Raw genomic sequence first — 18,947 nt, forward strand, 5'->3', positions numbered from 1 at the left:
TACTGATTGCTGATGCTTAGAAAAATAAGGAGATCTATCACTGATCATTATATATTATTTTGTATGCCTTTTATATTATTACTATGATTGATTTCAGACCAAAAAGACCCCCTCATTCTCTGGTAGAATTTATGGAACCAGAAAATGAAAATCAAGTAAACAGACAATTTACACAGGGTCACAATAGGTATGTACATATAAATACCAATTTTTAATAACGAGAGGCTTGCATTAAAAAATATGGTTTGAAATTTATATGGATTGGTGTGTTATTTTTTTTTTCAGAATGCATTAGATGTTTTGTGTATTTCACCTTGGTAACGTGTAAAATGTGATACATTTGACTTATTACATGTAGTGTTTGATTAACAAATTAACAATAATACATTAATCTGAATGTTGTTTTAGTATCACTGATATCTTCCATTAGGTATTTTTCACTCAGTTTGGTTTGGTAGAAAATTAAAACTTTTTCACTTGCACACACATATTTCTTATGTACACAAATTACAGAAAATAAGGAACTTGCAATGGAAAGTTTACCCACACAAACTCTTGTAGTCATGAAACATGAATAAAGGATGTTTTTATTTTCTTATACTTTTAGAACTTCTACATATATAAACAAATCTGTGTATTATTTGTATATAAACTATAGAAAATATTTTTTTCTGTCAGTTTGCAAAACTGATTATAGATAGACATGATAGAACATCAGTTAAGAATGTTTGCTCCTCTGTTTAAAAACAACAAGCTTTTTTAAAGACTGTATTTTTGTTATTTTATATTTTACCAATTGATAGTATGAAAATAATGGAACTTAGAAAGCAGAAAAAAAAATGAAAGGTCTGTGTCCTTGTTTTTGAGATATAAGCAATTGAAAATTTGGCAGGAAATTATTCTTCCTAGACTTTTCATACATTTAACATGGGCACCTTTTTTCTTTCAAAATCTATGATAAAATAACAAGGATTTTTTAAGATTTTCAAAAATGGCTTTTTATCATATATGTAATAAAATTATGAAAAGAAAAGTGGGGGTTTGGTGGGCAAAATTTTTAATGGCACTACATGGATAAAACTAGACAATTCTGAATATCTGATAAAAAGTCAAAAACAAAGAGCAGTGAACATCCTTTAATAATTTCCAATACTTTTATGTGTTTTTTTGCCCCTGCCACTAAATGGCCAGGACATAAAAGTGTTACCCATACCTATCATTCTGAAATCAAACAGTTGTTCAGACTTTTCTCTTTATACGTGCAGATATTGATCTGATTTTTGATATATTAGTGTATAATGATAACTTGTGGATCAAGTTTGTGGTTAAGTTTGCATTAGTTAGCGTTGACTTACTTTTGGTAGAATTATCAGCCTTGGACTTGAAAATTCATACAAGTTGTACTTGTCTGGACTTTTTATGTGTAATACCTGCAGATCTGGAGCTGAGTTTTGGTGAATAAGTGTATAACAATGACTTTCAGATTAAGTTTGTGTTTTGTTCCTATTGACTGAATTTTGACAAATTTCAGCCCTTAGACTTGTCTTGGCTTTCTTATTTTAATCGCTGCACATCTCTTGCTCATTTTCGGGACATCAGTGTATAATGATGCCTTTCAAATTGAATTGTGTTTCTTTATCTTTGTTCAACCTTTGCAAGAAGGCTTCAGGCAGGGACATTCATGTTCTAGAAACACATCTAGTTTTTTTTTTAATTTATTAAATCTTTGATATAAACACAGTGTTATTATATGCCTTCAACTCTGAAACAATTCTTCAATTATATTTTATAACTCGATGAAGTAAATGTTGGTTTTAGCAAATTTTAAGGGACCAGAAATATGAATTCCCCATAATGTGCGATTTGTTGTGTTGAGATATCAAATTTGGTTTATACCATATTACAAATTTATTATAAGAGGCCCAGTGGGAATAAGACGAAAATTTTAAAGGTTTGTGCATCTCTTGAATGATGTGCACAATTTCTAAACTTGAATGTTATAACATAAGAAATGTTTACTTTTAATAGAAAAACCACTTTCCAAGATAAGTGGAATACACCGTTATGATACAATATACCAGTTTGGCAGTTGATTACTGGTATATATATAGTTGTCATAACATGTAGACTGTCTAGCCACGGTCTAAATTTAAAGAAGAAGAATTGATTAGATCTGAAGGTAAAGTATTTTGTTAGCCTTATATAAAAGATTATTGAGATTTCAAGATTCTTCTGTGAGAATCAATAATGGCTTGTCAATAGTTGTGAAATTTTAAAGTAGATTATTAAAAGAAAAAAAATCACTAAAGTTCATATATAATTTGTGTATGCTTCAGGTTATATTTCCATCTGGGAACTTGTCAGCCAGTGAAACCATCAGAGATTGATATGGAAGATGAAATAGATCCTCAGTGGTTACGACAAAAAACTGTTAATGTGAGTATCTCAGCCAATAATCTTAGGAGGTTAAGAACTGGTAGTACATGTATTTCAGCTAATAATCCAAAGACACAAAAAAGGAAATAAAGGGACTATGTCATATGCTAATACTTTAGTAAATAATGATGACAAATGGGTAATCTAAGTCAGTCTATAATCCTTCATGGTTAAGAAGAAAAGCTGGTAGCACAAGAATTTTAGGTGAAGATAGTCTTTAAAATTAAGTACTCCTGAAGTCCTGATGCCTACATTTTTATGCCCCCGCTGTAGCTGTAACCAAATGTAATGAAACTTGTACACAATGCTTATTCAGGGTTTTTCAATAAGCACCTTTCCCCGTTTCAAATTAAGGAAATCGCTGGTTCAAATTGTGTTTCCATAAAAAAATGAAATGTATAAAACTGTGCTATTGTTGCGTAATAAAACAAGTTGTTATCGATTGCGCTTTATTTAGGTGTTCTCGTCGAGGTCCGCATTATAATATATTTATAGATTCTTGACAATGTTACGAAGATGAATAAGGAACGAGACATCCGAAATGATTTTTAATGCGATCATTTGTGCACTTTGTAAAAGGATAATTTTAGATATTAGCGAAGCGCCCTTTTGTCACAGAGAGAAAACATATGTTGATCCAGACAAGTAAACAAGCAAAAAGAAAATCGACATTGCTTGATTTCTTTACAGCCCCAAAAAAGAACAAAGAAGCAGGTGAAAACAGAATCACATATTATGCAGTTTACGCATGAATATCGATAGTTTTTGTGACTGAAAATTCTTTAACAATGATCATAATAATTTCCGGATCCATTCAACGCTGATATGGTTGTCAATTATATGTAATTATTGACGCGGAGCTCAACGAGAACACACAATATGTCAGTGTAACAACATGTCAATGTACATTTATTGCTTATCCTGTTTCCAGTTTCTGTTATATTTTTATAGTCTAACCTACTCTGAAAATTTATTATAAAAAAAAAATCACAGAAATTTCATATAGGTTGGCCTGCAATTTTTGTTTCTGTGCATGTTATTTTTTTCAATTAGTTATTAATAACTATCAGCTGCTTTCTGACCTTTTGAAAATTTCTGGCAATATGATTGATTAGAATTAAGATCATTATTGATATCAAAATATTTTTATTTGATAAGCAATATCACAATTTCCAAACAAGATTAACCTTATTTAAAAATAAGCTAAAAAAAAAGATATTATTCCTATGAAACCTCATTTTTTATGTGTTTGTAAACAGTCTGAAAATGCCTCAGAGTGCACAATTTTCAATGCAAGTCAAAAACAAATTTCCCCAACTTCTATAAGGCACTTCAAATTAGTAAACAACCTGTTCACTTCAAACTTATTGAAAACCCTGCTTATTACCACAAAACACAGATCAATTTTGAATTTTGATGGCATCACTTTTACCATTCTAGAGTTATGCCACTTTACAAATGGAAAAATTGCTGAATTTTCATTTCCGTTCTCTCACTTAAGTTTGCCTCAACCAAATGTTATGAAACTAATACACAATGCTTATATTACCACAAAATGCAGATCAAGTACGAATTTGGGTGCCGTCGTTGTTACCGTTCTTGAGTTATGTCCCTTTATAACGTTGTATGCAAGCTGGGCATCATCTGTGTCCAATGGACACATTCCCCATTTATTTGTAAGGGGGCTGTTGAATTGGTGAATTGGTGAAAGAAATTTTACAGAAGATTAAGATTTCTACAAACTAACTAGTCTGACCTGTTAAACATCAAGAACAGTTTCTGTCTCTCTGACACTAATTATAGAAAAGAGAGGCAGTAGATTGCAATGGGGCAATGAAAAAATCATGTCCAAGAAAAACAGACAATATCACGACCAAAAAGAAAAATGAAAGTTTACACATTACACTAAAGACTGAGCAACATGTACCCTAACAAAAACACCCTGGTGTTCTGATGGGGTAAGCAGATCCTGTTCCACTAGTAGTTGTATAACAAAATAACTTGTTATGAGTATGTCATTAAACCATCATCTGTGGATGTACAGGATAGGATAGAACATTGTAAACTGTCATCTGTGGATGTACAGGATAGGATAGAACATTGTAAACCGTCATCTGTGGATGTACAGGATAGGATAGAACATTGTAAACCGTCATCTGTGGATGTACAGGATAGGATAGAACATTGTAAACCATCATCTGTGGATGTACAGGATAGGATAGAACATTGTAAACCGTCATCTGTGGATGTACAGGATAGGATAGAACATTGTAAACCGTCATCTGTGGATGTACAGGATAGGATAGAACATTGTAAACCGTCATCTGTGGATGTACAGGATAGGATAGAACATTGTAAACCATCATCTGTGGATGTACAGGACAGGATAGAACATTGTAAACCGTCATCTGTGGATGTACAGGATAGGATAGAACATTGGTGGTTACAACAACAAATCTGTGGATGTACAGGATAGGATAGAACATTGTAAACCATCATCTGTGGATGTACAGGATAGGATAGAACATTGGTGGTTACAACAACAAATCTGTGGATGTACAGGATAGGATAGAACATTGGTGGTTACAACAACAAATCTGTGGATGTACAGGATAGGATAGAACATTGTAAACCATCATCTGTGGATGTACAGGATAGGATAGAACATTGGTGGTTACAACAACAAATCTGTGGATGTACAGGATAGGATAGAATATTGGTGGTTACAACAACAAAAAAACAATTGTATAATGAATTGTGACGGAAGTGTATCAGGCTCAGAAAAAAAGTACAAAAATAGACAAAAGATGCCGTACAATGCCATGGCAAAAAATGAAAAATGACTTAAAGGCAAACAACAATCTTCAAAATACAACATAGAAAAGTAAAGACTTAGCAACCCAAAAACAGAGGTGTGGTGATGTCAGTTGCCCAGATAACATAGAAAAGTAAAGACAACGGAGCCCCACCAAAAACAGAGATGTGGTAATGTCAGTTGCCCAGATGGCGAAGCCAGGAAAGTTTATCCTGTTCAACATGTTACTTCAGCGCATATGTGGATGAACCTATAAATTTTCCTCGCAGTCAGATCCTATGTCAAGACTTGATTGTGATTATTTTGTATATTTTGTAGATGATAGATGAATTATGCTATGTACAATGTTTTGATGTTAAATATTGTGTATATTTTGTAGATGATAGATGAATTTACCGATGTTAATGAAGGAGAAAAAGAATTGATGAAGTTATGGAATCTTCATGTGATGAGAAACAAGTATGATAATATAGTTTTCTTTAGCATCTGTTTTACAGACTAAACATTTTATCATTTGTATTACAGTTAAAACACAAAAATCTGTTTTAAAGTAAAACTTTTTTTATAAAATGAATAGTGTGTGTAGTTATACTTCACAGGATATTATATAAGGGCTATTCCATTATACTTCACAGGATATTATATAAGGGCTATTCCATTTCATTGATTGTAGTAGGGTAGAAAGGAAATTTTTATTTTGGACTTTGGTCGTAGGTCAATTATGGTTGTATGACCTTTAATGCATACAAAATAATTGAACCAAAATGTTTTAGTTTCAGGGGAATTTTCAAAAGTCCCTTCCTACACTCCCACATCCATTTTAATGGAATAGCCCTAATTATAGAACAATACTTTGCCTGCATTTCAGTTATATGTGAGACTAACATTTTACCCATATTTCAGCTATGTATTTCAAATATATTTCAGTTAATAGGAAGGATTACGTAATATTTTACCTTTATTCATGTATTTAGATGATATTAATTAATAATAATATGTTATGTATATTTCAGCTATATCAGTGATTGTCAGATTGTGACCGCTGCCTTGGAGTTTGTTACACTACATGGCCAGGAAATCTTACAGAAAAATCTGTACCAAAACTTTATACTACACATGGTCAATCTGTTTGACTTTAGTCTGATCAAACCAGAGGAAGTACAGAGGATATTGACTAAACTAGAGGAAATCAAAACCAGCATGTCATAATGTCAAAAGTCATAATGTCAGAGGTCGAGTCATATTTATATCATTGCTTTACTTGTAAAACTTTTACTGTTATTTTATGTTCAATGAATTTTGTAATAAGTTGAAGATTTAAAGATGGCATGTTTTGGAGCTCAAAATTGAATTAGCTCCTTTCTTCTTCCAGTTTAATATTTGATCATTGTTAGTTGTGCCTGTATTTATATATTTTGTATGCATATTGAAGCGCTTTGTAGTTGGGGCTGTATTTAAATAACTAAATTGGTCTAAGAATTGCTATTTTAATCATAATTTTGAAAGAAATAACACATCTGAGAATTGTCAGCTAAATAAAAACATTTATGCTTTACCATCTGCTTTTACCAAATTTTGGAAGGTAAGGCACAATTCCTGTTTTACACCAATATCATGATATTATCAAATAAAATAAAGCAAGCATCAAAATTGGTTTTGTAGGTGAATTTACCTCATTTTTGTTTTGCGACACTTCAATCTCCTATATTTTGAAACAATTTTTTGCTATTTTTCTCAAAAAAATATCTTGAACATTTTAATTGAAATGAAAATTATGTTATATATTAAAATATATGGAGTTTTACATCAAAATCATTTATATCAGAATCTCAGGATGATTTTGCTCAATACATATTTTGCCTTAAATTTTCCCTTGGATAATTGTATTTATAAGGAATTGAAAATAGAAAATAGATTTATTTCAAGGTATTTCCTGGAGACGACTTGTTTACACGAGTACATTGTTTACGTGAAGAAGTTGCATTATATATTTTCCTGAGAATTTTTACTGCTGTGGCTGTGTCCAGCATGGGCTGTGTCTAGCATGGGACACATTTGTCTTCAATATCTATGTGTGAAAAGGGTACCAAACTCAGAAATCTTTGTAAATTACAAGGATATTTCACCACAGGAGTCCATAGTATATAGTACAATGCTGTTTGCCAACATTGGGGATAAATTTAAAAGTTTGTTTGAAGGACCTTTTCTCCAAAAACCTATGGTTGCTAAAGAGCAAATTTGGTAAATTAAGCAAGTGACTCGACATTTTAAGGAACAAGTGTTTTAGTCCTTCATGCAAATTATGCTATCTAAGTTAAAATTATATTTCATGAAAATTACAAAGTTCACATTCAATTCTACAATGAATTATAACAAAACAACATTAGTTTGATTGTGTAATGTAAATTATTCAGTATATCAGGTTGGTTGCTGTGTTTTATTTTAATTTATTTAATTATGTATCAGCAGACTCTCCCTATTTTTTCTGGGGTCAGAATGAAACATGGGTGTACTTAAAAATACAAATGAATTATTATATTGTGCAGTATTTTCAATTAAAAAAAAGTGGAATGTCATGCGTAATACAGATTACTAGTATTATCCTAAATGTTCGGGGTAAATCAATTGTACAACTTATTTTGAATACATGTCGGCCATATTGTTCCATAAAATTTTTTAAAATGTGATATGTATGTATGTGCAGCTGAATAATTGTAATAAAAGTAATGTTGTTAAATTAGATGACCTTTTGTGTTGGAGTCTGCTTTGGACAAACAGGACTGTTGTATTCAAGCTAACAATTATTTAAAATAAGATGGTCTGACTGCCAATGAGACAACTTTCCATAAGAACAGAAGCAGCCTTCAACAATGAGCAAAACCAATACTGCATAGCAAGCTATAAAAATCCATGACATATGACATACACAGCAACAAACAAAAACCACTGAATTACTGGCTCAGTTGTTTAACTCATAAGCGTGCCTGAAATACTAGTTGTATACTGTATATAGTTAACACACTGCATCATATAAGATACAATGTCCACCAGCAACCAATATCACTTGCAGACTTCGAGTTTTAGAATGGCATAGCTTGTATAAAACATTTAATCTCTGATTTACTTGAAATATAACTATGGAACAACCATAACATAATTTAGAAAGAAGCATAAACTATACTCATAAGATAATTCTAATGTTCCATGGGGCTAAATTAGGTGGGAGTTAGAATAATATATCTAAATAGGGTGACATGTCCGACCTAGCATATCAGTGTTGCTGATACAAAGCAAGGTATATTTATATGACAATAGCATATTATCCTGGTTATGTAAATAATATAAGCCACTTGTATTTTAAGAAGCTCAATCAAGGCAAGTGGGATGAATTGCAATCATTTGGCAACTGACATTCCTCAATTTTCTCAAAATTTTAACACCATGTTTCTGGCGGTAGTGGCTTCAACATGGACAGTTACAGTTTAAGTGAACCATTTATGATAAGTCAATGATATTTGGTATGCTGCTGTACAAAATGTATAAGCATTTGCACATCTCATTTCCATTGGGATTAGTTGGGCATGTCCTCTTAGTCATTGTCATGGTCTACTGACTTTGAAACTGTTTCATAGTTTTGAAATACATGTTTAAAGTTTGTGATTAGGTCAGTTTAAGGGGAACCACTTATGATAAGTCAAGAAATTTGGTACGCAGTTAGAGTTAGCATTTGCATATTCTGTTTCCAGGGAAATTATTTGGCCGTGTACTGTGTCATGGTTATATACTTTCAACATTTTGCATAATTTAAGTGTTAAAGTATTACTATTCTGTATCTATATGCCAATAGAGGCACGCCTTCTATTTTAATTTCAACATTTGCATTTTACTATCAAAATTACATACAGACAAGACATGTCTGTCGACAGTTTGTTCTTATGTTATACAGGTATACCACTGTCCCAGGTAAGGATCGAGTGCTAAAAAACATGTTTAACACTGCCACATTCTATATGTGCCTGTCCAAAGACCAGAGCCTGTAATTCATGGATGTTGTTGATAGCTGTCTGATATAATTTTGTTTTGCTAATTATACCCCGATTTAAAAAGTGGGGGTATACTGTTTTACCTCCGTCTGTCCGTCCGTCCATCAGTCAGTCCGTCTGTCCCATGAATATTTTTAGTTGCATCTTTCTCAGGAACTACATTACAAGGATTTCTGAAATTTGGTTTCAGGGTTTATATGAGTCAGCTATACCATGAGATGCATTTTCAGATTCATCACTCAACAACTTCCTGTTTACCTTATACTTTCAGCGGGCAGGGGTATCATTAGTGAGCAGTAGCTCACAGATTCACTTGTTTTGTCATCAATCGGGCCATTGATTTATTGTTTGAATTGTTTGTGGGGCCTTTTAAAGCTGATTCAATATACTGTATGGCTTGTGCTCATTGTTAAAGGCTGAACAATGACCTATTATTGCTTAAAACCAGGTCATTTAGACTCTGTCTGTTGGATAATTATTTCATTGGCAATCATACCACATCTCCTTATTTTAAATTCAAATTTCTACTTCTCAGAAAACTACAAGCCTAACTTTTCAACCACCTGCAAGTTATAATTGAGAGACACAGCAGATTATTTGTTAGTGCTGATAGGCTTGTTACAGAACAGATACAGATGCAGCTCTATTGAAGATCATATTTTCAAAACTTCTTGGCCTATTTTCAACTAATATGGAATGAAAAATGAATGAAAGATCCTTTAACAAAAATTTCTCATTCTGTTCTGATTATGTCATAAAAAATAAATACCATGCCACAGACAGATGTAACATTTATTTGACACGGCATACATGTAATATGAAGTAGTAATATTTTAACAATGTCTTCTATAGGTACTTTCATTTTTTCATTCCGAAATGAAATAGTTTACTGTGTTATATTGTGTTCTTCTTTTTTTTTCTTCACTTAATATACTTCCTCCTTCAACTCTGTAGATCCTGTTGGCTGAAATGTGATATTGATTGTCATTTATAACACAGCTTGATATTACTCCTAGTACTCTCTCTCTATTGGTAATCATTTACACAGCTCAAAATTACTCTTAGTAATTTGTGTCTCTTGGTAATTATACTTCCTATGCCGGCAGACTGTCATTTTGTACTGATAATTTATTGGTACAGCTTTTCATTCTCCTGTATAGACAGGTTATGGGTTATTGATCATTTTGTAGTACCATTTCTATGTATTGTAACCTTCCACAGCTCCTGTAAATATTAATTATGACAGAGGTTATAATTGTAAATGTAAACAAAGATACATGTATATGAACATTCAATAATTCCGTCAGTATCAATCTCCTACAAAGTTATCTCACTAAAACCACTGTAGTTAAAGGTAAGATATCTGACCTGATATCACATTTGCAAACATAAACCTCGGATCTGCAATATTTACTTAATTAATGTAGTGAACTTGATCTTCTTAAAAATTTAATTGATATTCATGACTGCTTCATAAAGTTACAAATAATCTTATATATCATTTAAATCTATGAAGCATTTATGATATAGACATAGCATCATTGTAAACATGAAGGTAGGGCCTTAAATGTTAAATTAAGCTTGCCACCTGAACATTCAAGACAAAGATAACAACTTCTAGTAGTGGTTAACAACAATCTTCAACTCTATACAGTACTAAGATAAAAAGTGGATAAGGTTTGCAAACATGAATCTAGGGTCTGTGATCTTAACCTTCTGTCTGGAAATTCCAACTTTATTTGAGACAAAATTTCTTATATGATGTATCAACAAACTTATTACTATATTACTACCAGCAAAGGTTGGAAAGGTCCTGTTGGCCATAATAAACTACACAAATACATAGTACTTACAAGCTCTTTAGTCCTATTGTACTGGAAACATTGTGGAAATTCCTCTTCACAGGATATGGTAAACTGAGCATGGTCAGACATGTCTTGTAACTGTGTCAAACATTGTCTGAAGTGCTGGTAAGCTGGACAAGCTATGTCTAAATCTTGTAATGTGAATACATATCTGAAAACAGTCAAGATATTAACCACTAAACAGAAAAGTAAAGAACTATAAGATTATAAACAGAAAAATCACAAATCAACCAAAACAACTTACATTGCCATTATTTGACATTTACCAGTAACACCACAAATCAAGAATGACATGTACAATGACCGCAAGGAATAATGTTTAAGGCCAAAATATTTGAAAACCAAAACCCAGTAGTATACCCCATACCCAGACGAGGAATCAGAGCTATGCAAGAACGACATACATTCCTTAACTAAAATAATTTTTAAGATTTTAATTTAGCAAAATTGAATACAGCAAAATTAATATTTGTATTTTCATGCCAATCTCTGGTGGAGAGTTGTCTCATTTGCAATCATACCACATCTTATTTTTATAGCAAAGTACTATTGGGCTGGTGATAGTGGTAGCTTAATGTTGACTGATAGTTCACCAGCAGAGGTATTGACCCAGTGGTAGCCATTACATAACCATTACTTATTTTATTGCAGCACATGTGTATTAAGTCAGGGTGCACTGAAAATACAGAAAACAAAAATTACCTTTTCTCTGTAGAAATGTACCAAGTACTAATGGATGTGTTGACCATTAGACCATAAACAGTTCTAAATAAGGCATCTGTAATGTTGTTATCATATATAACTGAAAAAGAATTCATAAAAAATCTAACAGGTGTCAATTAGGTTTGAACAAGAGTGCACATGCTGAAATGTCTCACCTGCTTTACTTATCATGATTGAATTTATGTTGATTGTCTGTAATATGAAGGTTTTACTTTAAGTTTCAAATAAAATTAACATTATCCATGTTCAATGTAAATGAGGTCAAGGCCAGATGAACCCTGTCAGACAAACATGTACACCTTACAATCATTACATACACCAAATATAGTAGACCTATTGCTTATGTGTTCAAGACCTTATACCAAAAATTGAGCAGTGACCATTGAACCATGAAAACACTGACTTTACCACTTAAACTTAACCTTGATCACTGATCCATAAAATGAGGTCAAGGTCAGGTGAACCCTGTCTGACGGCAATGTACACCTTGCAAGAAACCTATATACCAAATAATTTTAACTTTTTACTCATAAGTGAGAAAAAAACTAACTTTTTTCAAGTAGTTGCTGAGCCATGTAAATGAGGTCAAGGACAGTGGACCTATGGCAAACAGTAACTTTGTTACATAAGGCATCTGCATACAAGGTATGAAGTATCAAGGTCTTCTACCATCTAAAATATAAAGCTTTAAACAAATATGTTACACTAGCTGCTGTCGGGGGATTGTAATCCCTATGTCTCGCAACTGCAACGAAAGTCGCAGGCGAGACAAAAACTTCAGTTCTATTGAGACATAAAACGAACATCAGCTGATATAACAATGTCACAGGAATCAAGTTACCATCAGCTAATATAACAATGTCACAGGAATTAACTTACCATCAGCTGACATAACAATGTCACAGAAATCAACTTACCATCAGCTGACATAACAATGTCACAGAAATCAACTTACCATCAGCTGACATAACAATGTCACAGGAATTAACTTACCATCAGTTGATATAACAATGTCACAGGAATTAACTTACCATCAGCTGACATAACAATGTCACAGGAATTAACTTTCCATCAGCTGATGAAACTATGTCACAGAAATCAACTTACCATCAGCTGATATAACAATGTCACAGGAATTAACTTACCATCAGCTGATATAAAAATGTCACAGGAATTAACTTACCATCAGTTGACATAACAATGTCACAGGAATTAACTTACCATCAGTTGATATCACAATGTCACAGGAATTAACTTACCATCAGCTGATATAACAATGTCACAGGAATTATCTTACCATCAGCTGATATAACAATGTCACAGGAATTAACTTACCATCAGCTGATATAACAATGTCACAGGAATTAACTTACCATCAGCTAATATCACAATCTTACCATCAGTTGACATAACAATGTCACAGAAATCAACTTACCATCAGCTGATATAACAATGTCACAAAAATTTACTTACCATCAGTTGACATAACAATGTCACAGGAATTAACTTACCATCAGTTGATATAACAATGTCACAGAAATCAACTTACCATCAGTTGACATAAAAATGTCACAGAAATTAACTTACCATCAGTTGACATAACAATGTCACAGGAATTAACTTACCATCAGCTGATATAACAATGTCACAGGAATTAACATACCATCAGCTAATATCACAATCTTACCATCAGTTGACATAACAATGTCACAGAAATCAACTTACCATCAGTTGATATAACAATGTTACAAAAATTTACTTACCATCAGTTGACATAACAATGTCACAGGAATTAACTTACCATCAGTTGACATAAAAATGTCACAGAAATTAACTTACCATCAGTTGACATAACAATGTCACAGGAATTAACTTTCCATCAGCTGATGAAACAATGTCACAGAAATCAACTTACCATCAGCTGATATAACAATGTCACAGGAATTAACTTACCATCAGTTGACATAACAATGTCACAGGAATTAACTTACCATCAGCTGATATCACACTGTCACAGGAATTAACTTACCATCAGCTGACATAACAATGTCACAGAAATTAACTTACCATCAGCTGATATAACAATGTCACAGGAATTAACTTACCATCAGCTGATATAACAATGTCACAGGAATTAACTTACCATCAGCTAATATCACAATCTTACCATCAGTTGACATAACAATGTCACAGAAATCAACTTACCATCAGCTGATATAACAATGTCACAAAAATTTACTTACCATCAGTTGACATAACAATGTCACAGGAATTAACTTACCATCAGTTGATATAACAATGTCACAGAAATCAACTTACCATCAGTTGACATAAAAATGTCACAGAAATTAACTTACCTTCAGTTGACATAACAATGTCACAGGAATTAACTTACCATCAGCTGATATAACAATGTCACATGAATTAACTTACCATCAGCTAATATCACAATCTTACCATCAGTTGACATAACAATGTCACAGAAATCAACTTACCATCAGTTGATATAACAATGTTACAAAAATCAACTTACCATCAGTTGACATAACAATGTCACAGGAACTTACTTACCATCAGTTGATATAACAATGTCACAGAAATCAACTTACCATCAGTTGACATAAAAATGTCACAGAAATTAACTTACCATCAGTTGACATAACAATGTCACAGGAATTAACTTACCATCAGCTGATATCACAATGTCACAGGAATCAACTTATCATCAGCTAATATCACAATCTTACCATCAGTTGACATAACAATGTCACAGGAATTAACTTACCATCAGTTGATATAACAATGTCACAGAAATCAACTAACCATCAGTTGACATAACAATGTCACAGGAATTAACTTGCCATCAGTTGACATAACAATGTCACAGGAATTAACGTACCATCAGCTGATATAGCAATGTCACAGGAATCTATATCATTTTCTACTTCATGGTCCATCTTTAACTTTACTTCATCAATTTTCTCTACTAAATAAACAACGGTCTGATTAAATAAAAAAATGTCAGACAAAACATCATTTTGTAGATGGGAGACTGGAATATTTTTCTTTTGTCTAATTCATTTCTTTTAAAATATACAATCAGTTATTCTGAGATGAATTTTCTATATAGAATACATTGCTTTCATATACACTGTACCTAAATAGATAATTGTATTTTTCTTTTTCTTCTTCTTTAAATGTATTTTTCAGTTCCTTCAGTAGAAAAACTAGAGGCCCTAAAGAGCCTGTGCCGCTAACCTGCATCTCAACAATGGCCACTTTTTAGTAAAAATCATCATTAAAGGGGAATAACTCTATTAAGAGTTAACTGAAAATTTCAGTCATGTTGACATATTTGTAGATCTTATCCAGCTGATAATTTTTCGTTTTGGAAGTTTCTTTTTATCTATTATAGTTTTCAACATAAGCAAAAACTGCATATAAATGTTAAAAATTATAATTAAAGGTAGTTCAGGGGTATACCACCATCTTGAATTGTACAATCACAGTACATAATCGGTCTATTTCTTTGCCTAAATCTGCAAATTTGGAGACAGATTTGCAATTTATTGATTACACTGTTTGTTTATATAAAGAAAAATTAGTGATTCATTGCATTATCGAAAATGTTTTAACAAATACCAAATATTTGTGTTTTTAGAATCAATTTTTCAAATACGCCATTTAAGGGGAGATAACTCTTTTAGTACAAAATTTATACTGGACTTATAAGGAAATTTTCATTTTTTACTTGTAGCAAGAAAATAAGTTTGGTGACACCATTTTTTTCTTTCTATTTTCAATGATTTTCTTAAAATATATTATAAAACCTATCTTCTCATATTTTATTTCAAAATTCTGTCATATAGATTTCTATTTATGCACAAAAATGAGTTTTTTCATGAACAGTCTAAGCAAATTTTGGCAATTTTGAACGACTCGTACCTTGAAAAATAGCATGGTGACCCATACCTTTTATTATTTTTTTGAAAAAAGCATAGTAAAATCTTCATTTTGGCAAAGTATAAGAAAATTCTGTCATTTTTGTCGAGCCTTCGACTTTAGTCGAAAAAGCGAGACATAGCGATCCTACATTCCGTCGGCGGCGTCCACAAATATTCACTCTGTGGTTAAAGTTTTTGATATTTTAATAACTTTCTTAAACTATCCTGGATTTCTACCAAACTTGGACAGGAGCTTGTTTATGATCATAAGATAGTATCCAGAAGTAAATTTTGTAAAAATAAAATTCCATTTTTTCCGTATTTTACTTATAAATGGACTTAGTTTTTCTGCCGGAAATATTACATTCACTCTGAGGTTAAAGTTTTTAAAATTTTAATAACTTTCTTATACTATCATTGGTTTCTACCAAACTTGGACAGAAGCTTGTTTATGATCATAAGTAAGTATCCAGAAGTAAATTTTGTAAAAAAAAAATCCATTTTTTTCCTTATTTTACTTTTAAATGGACTTAGATTTTCTGCCAGGAAACAACACATTCACTCTGGTTAAAGTTTTTAAAATTTTAAAAACTTTATTATACTATTTTGGATTTGTACCAAACTTGGACAGAAGCTTGTTTATGATCATAAGTAAGTATCCAGAAGTAAATTTTGTAAAAAAAAAATCCATTTTTTCCTTATTTTAATTTTAAATGGACTTAGATTTTCTGCCAGGAAACAACACATTCACTCTGTGGTTAAAGTTTTTAAAATTTTAATAACTTTCTTATACTATTTTGGATTTGTACCAAACTTGGACAGAAGCTTGTTTATGATCAAATGCTAGTATCTAGAAGGAAATTTTGTTTTCTCCCAGTTATGATTACATTCAGTCTGCAGTTAAAGTTTTTAAACATTTATTAGATTCTTAAACTATCCTGGATTTTTACCAAACTTGGACAGAAGCTTCTTACAATCAAAATATAGTATCAAGAGGAATATTTTTATTGATTTACTTCCTCATTTTTGTTGAGCCTGCGATTAACAGAAAAAGTAGGCGAGACACTGGGTTCCGCGGAACCCTTACAAATTTTTTTTCTATACCCCTGAACTACCTAATAACGTGTGGACTGAAGATTTCAGCCCTATGGCTTATTTGTTGATCTTGTCTTGCTGAACATTTGAGCTATTAAGTTTCTATTTGTTTATTACATTTTTTAAGATAATAGGCAAAAATGGGAAAAATCATCATTAAAGGGCAATAACTTTATTTAAAGGAGTTGACTTACGATTTTGGTTAAACTGACTTATTTGTATATCTTGTCTAGCTGATCATTTTTGCTTTTTCAAGATTCTATGTATCTATTATATAGTTTTTAAGATATTAGGCAAAATTGCAAAAAATTGGTAAAAATTGTTATTACAGGGCATTAACTCCTGACGATTTTGGTCTTGTTGACTTATTTATAGATCTTGTCTTACTGATCATTTTAGCTCTTTAAGGTTTCTGTCAATATATTATAATTTTCAAGATAATAGGCAAACTTTTTTAAATAAATGGTAAAATTCCTCATTTAAGGGCAGTAACTCCTGTAAGAAGTCATCTGACAGTTTTGACATAAATGGACATTCAGTAGAGAGCTCAACATTCTAAACATTTTTGACTCTGTCAGATTTTCTATTTATAGCTGTTTCCAAAATAATAGACAAAACTTGCATTTTACCCCTATGTTCTCTTTTTAGCCATGTCGACAATCACGGTTGGCAGACAGAATCATCTGATACATTTTTAAAACTAGATACCCCAATGAAGATTGTGGCCAAATTTGGTTAAATTTGACCCAGTAGTTTCAGACAGGAGAAGATTTTTGTAAAAGTTAACAGACCACGAAGGACACCAAGTGATGAGAAAAGCTCACTTGGCCAAGTGGGCCAGGTACGCTAAAAAGGGAAAAGTTTCAAACATGTCAAATAGATAGTGAAATCTCATCCGGTCATGTATATCTTAAAGAGGAAAATTCAATGATAAAGGGTTATTGTTTTTGTTATGAAAGTCTGTTATTTACTGTGTAAACACATAAGAATGTGTCCATGGGAAACAGATCATGCCCCCGCTTGCATATAACGCTGTAAAGGGGCATAACTCAAAAACAGTAAAAGTGACACCACCCAAATTCAAATTTGATCTGTGTTTTCAGGGGCATAGCGAGGTATCCAATATACTGTAGGCACAAATTGCGGCAGGGGGTCTGGGGGCTGCTCAAGGTCCAGAGCCAAGGGGTTTAGGTGGGGGAAGCCCCCTGACGGAAAACGGTTTTCGTTTAAGGGGGGGGGGGATGGTGAAGCCCCCGACGGAAAACGGTTTTCAGCATTTTTGTTGCAAAATTTTGTGTACAAAAAAACATAAAATTTACTGGTAATTTTATCATAATATACATGAAGAAAAGTTCAAAGAATTATAAAGAATTTTACAATAACATCTGACTGATGAATTTACGCAGTACAATCGGAAATCTAAAAAAATAATAGTTACAATATGCACTGCCCAGCGTAGATCAGCGTAGCCCTTTAACTAAGAAGTACATCCTATTTAGTATTTTCATATCTATTCCTTTCTGATTGAGGATAATTGATATATATACGTCAATTGATAGTACATTTTGATGATCTTTCATTGAAAAAATAGGCACCTAAACACTGAGACTACTATATAATAATACTATCCTTTGAGCTATATATAGGCATCGTCCATTCATCTTTTGATTCTTAAACCTTCACTCTCCTTGGCCACACAAACACATACACACACACAGTCGATGACTAATGCAGCCAGAAGTTCGGTTCTGTTCATACTATCTAACAAAATTCAAGAAATTCATATTTTCTGATATCCTGTACTGTAAAATTCCTACCTAAGGAATTTGAATAATTATGGTCATTACACGTTGATCTGAGAGTACAGTACGAAGTTACTGAAAGCTAGCTGATTGATTAATTGATTGCTAAACGTCCATTGGCAAATAGTTCATGCATGTTCAGGACAAAAACAAATTTACAATTAATACAACAGGTAGGTCCTGTAATAGGGGTCGTCCAGGAAGAAGATCTGGAAATTTGGAAA

General features: G+C 32.3%; 2 protein-coding genes across 3 annotated transcripts in view; one reads left to right on the plus strand and one right to left on the minus strand.

Annotated features, from left to right (window-relative positions):
• LOC127710076 (polycomb protein suz12-like) overlaps positions 1-7,997 on the plus strand; it is a 30,101-nt gene extending 22,104 nt beyond the window's left edge. The window contains exons 12-15 of the mRNA XM_052215815.1: positions 98-187; positions 2,337-2,436; positions 5,631-5,710; positions 6,265-7,997. Coding sequence (XP_052071775.1) covers positions 98-187; positions 2,337-2,436; positions 5,631-5,710; positions 6,265-6,460 — 466 coding nt within the window. The 3' untranslated portion in view covers positions 6,461-7,997. The remainder of the gene's footprint in view (positions 1-97; positions 188-2,336; positions 2,437-5,630; positions 5,711-6,264) is intronic.
• Positions 7,998-10,072: 2,075 nt separating this feature from the next.
• LOC127707548 (methyltransferase-like protein 22) overlaps positions 10,073-18,947 on the minus strand; it is a 31,662-nt gene continuing 22,787 nt past the window's right edge. The window contains exons 7-10 of one of the 2 annotated variants that reach the window (XM_052212142.1): positions 14,782-14,865; positions 11,862-11,961; positions 11,148-11,310; positions 10,073-10,518 (exon numbers count right to left, since the gene is read on the minus strand). In XM_052212142.1, coding sequence (XP_052068102.1) covers positions 10,474-10,518; positions 11,148-11,310; positions 11,862-11,961; positions 14,782-14,865 — 392 coding nt within the window. In that variant the 3' untranslated portion in view covers positions 10,073-10,473. Of the gene's footprint in view, positions 10,519-11,147; positions 11,311-11,861; positions 11,962-14,781; positions 14,869-18,947 lie in introns of both variants that reach the window. The other variant, XM_052212141.1, reaches the window with a different exon arrangement.

The sequence above is a fragment of the Mytilus californianus genome, unplaced genomic scaffold, assembly GCF_021869535.1.
Source record: "Mytilus californianus isolate M0D057914Y unplaced genomic scaffold, xbMytCali1.0.p SCAF_7, whole genome shotgun sequence".
In the NCBI taxonomy this organism is placed as follows: domain Eukaryota; kingdom Metazoa; phylum Mollusca; class Bivalvia; order Mytilida; family Mytilidae; genus Mytilus; species Mytilus californianus.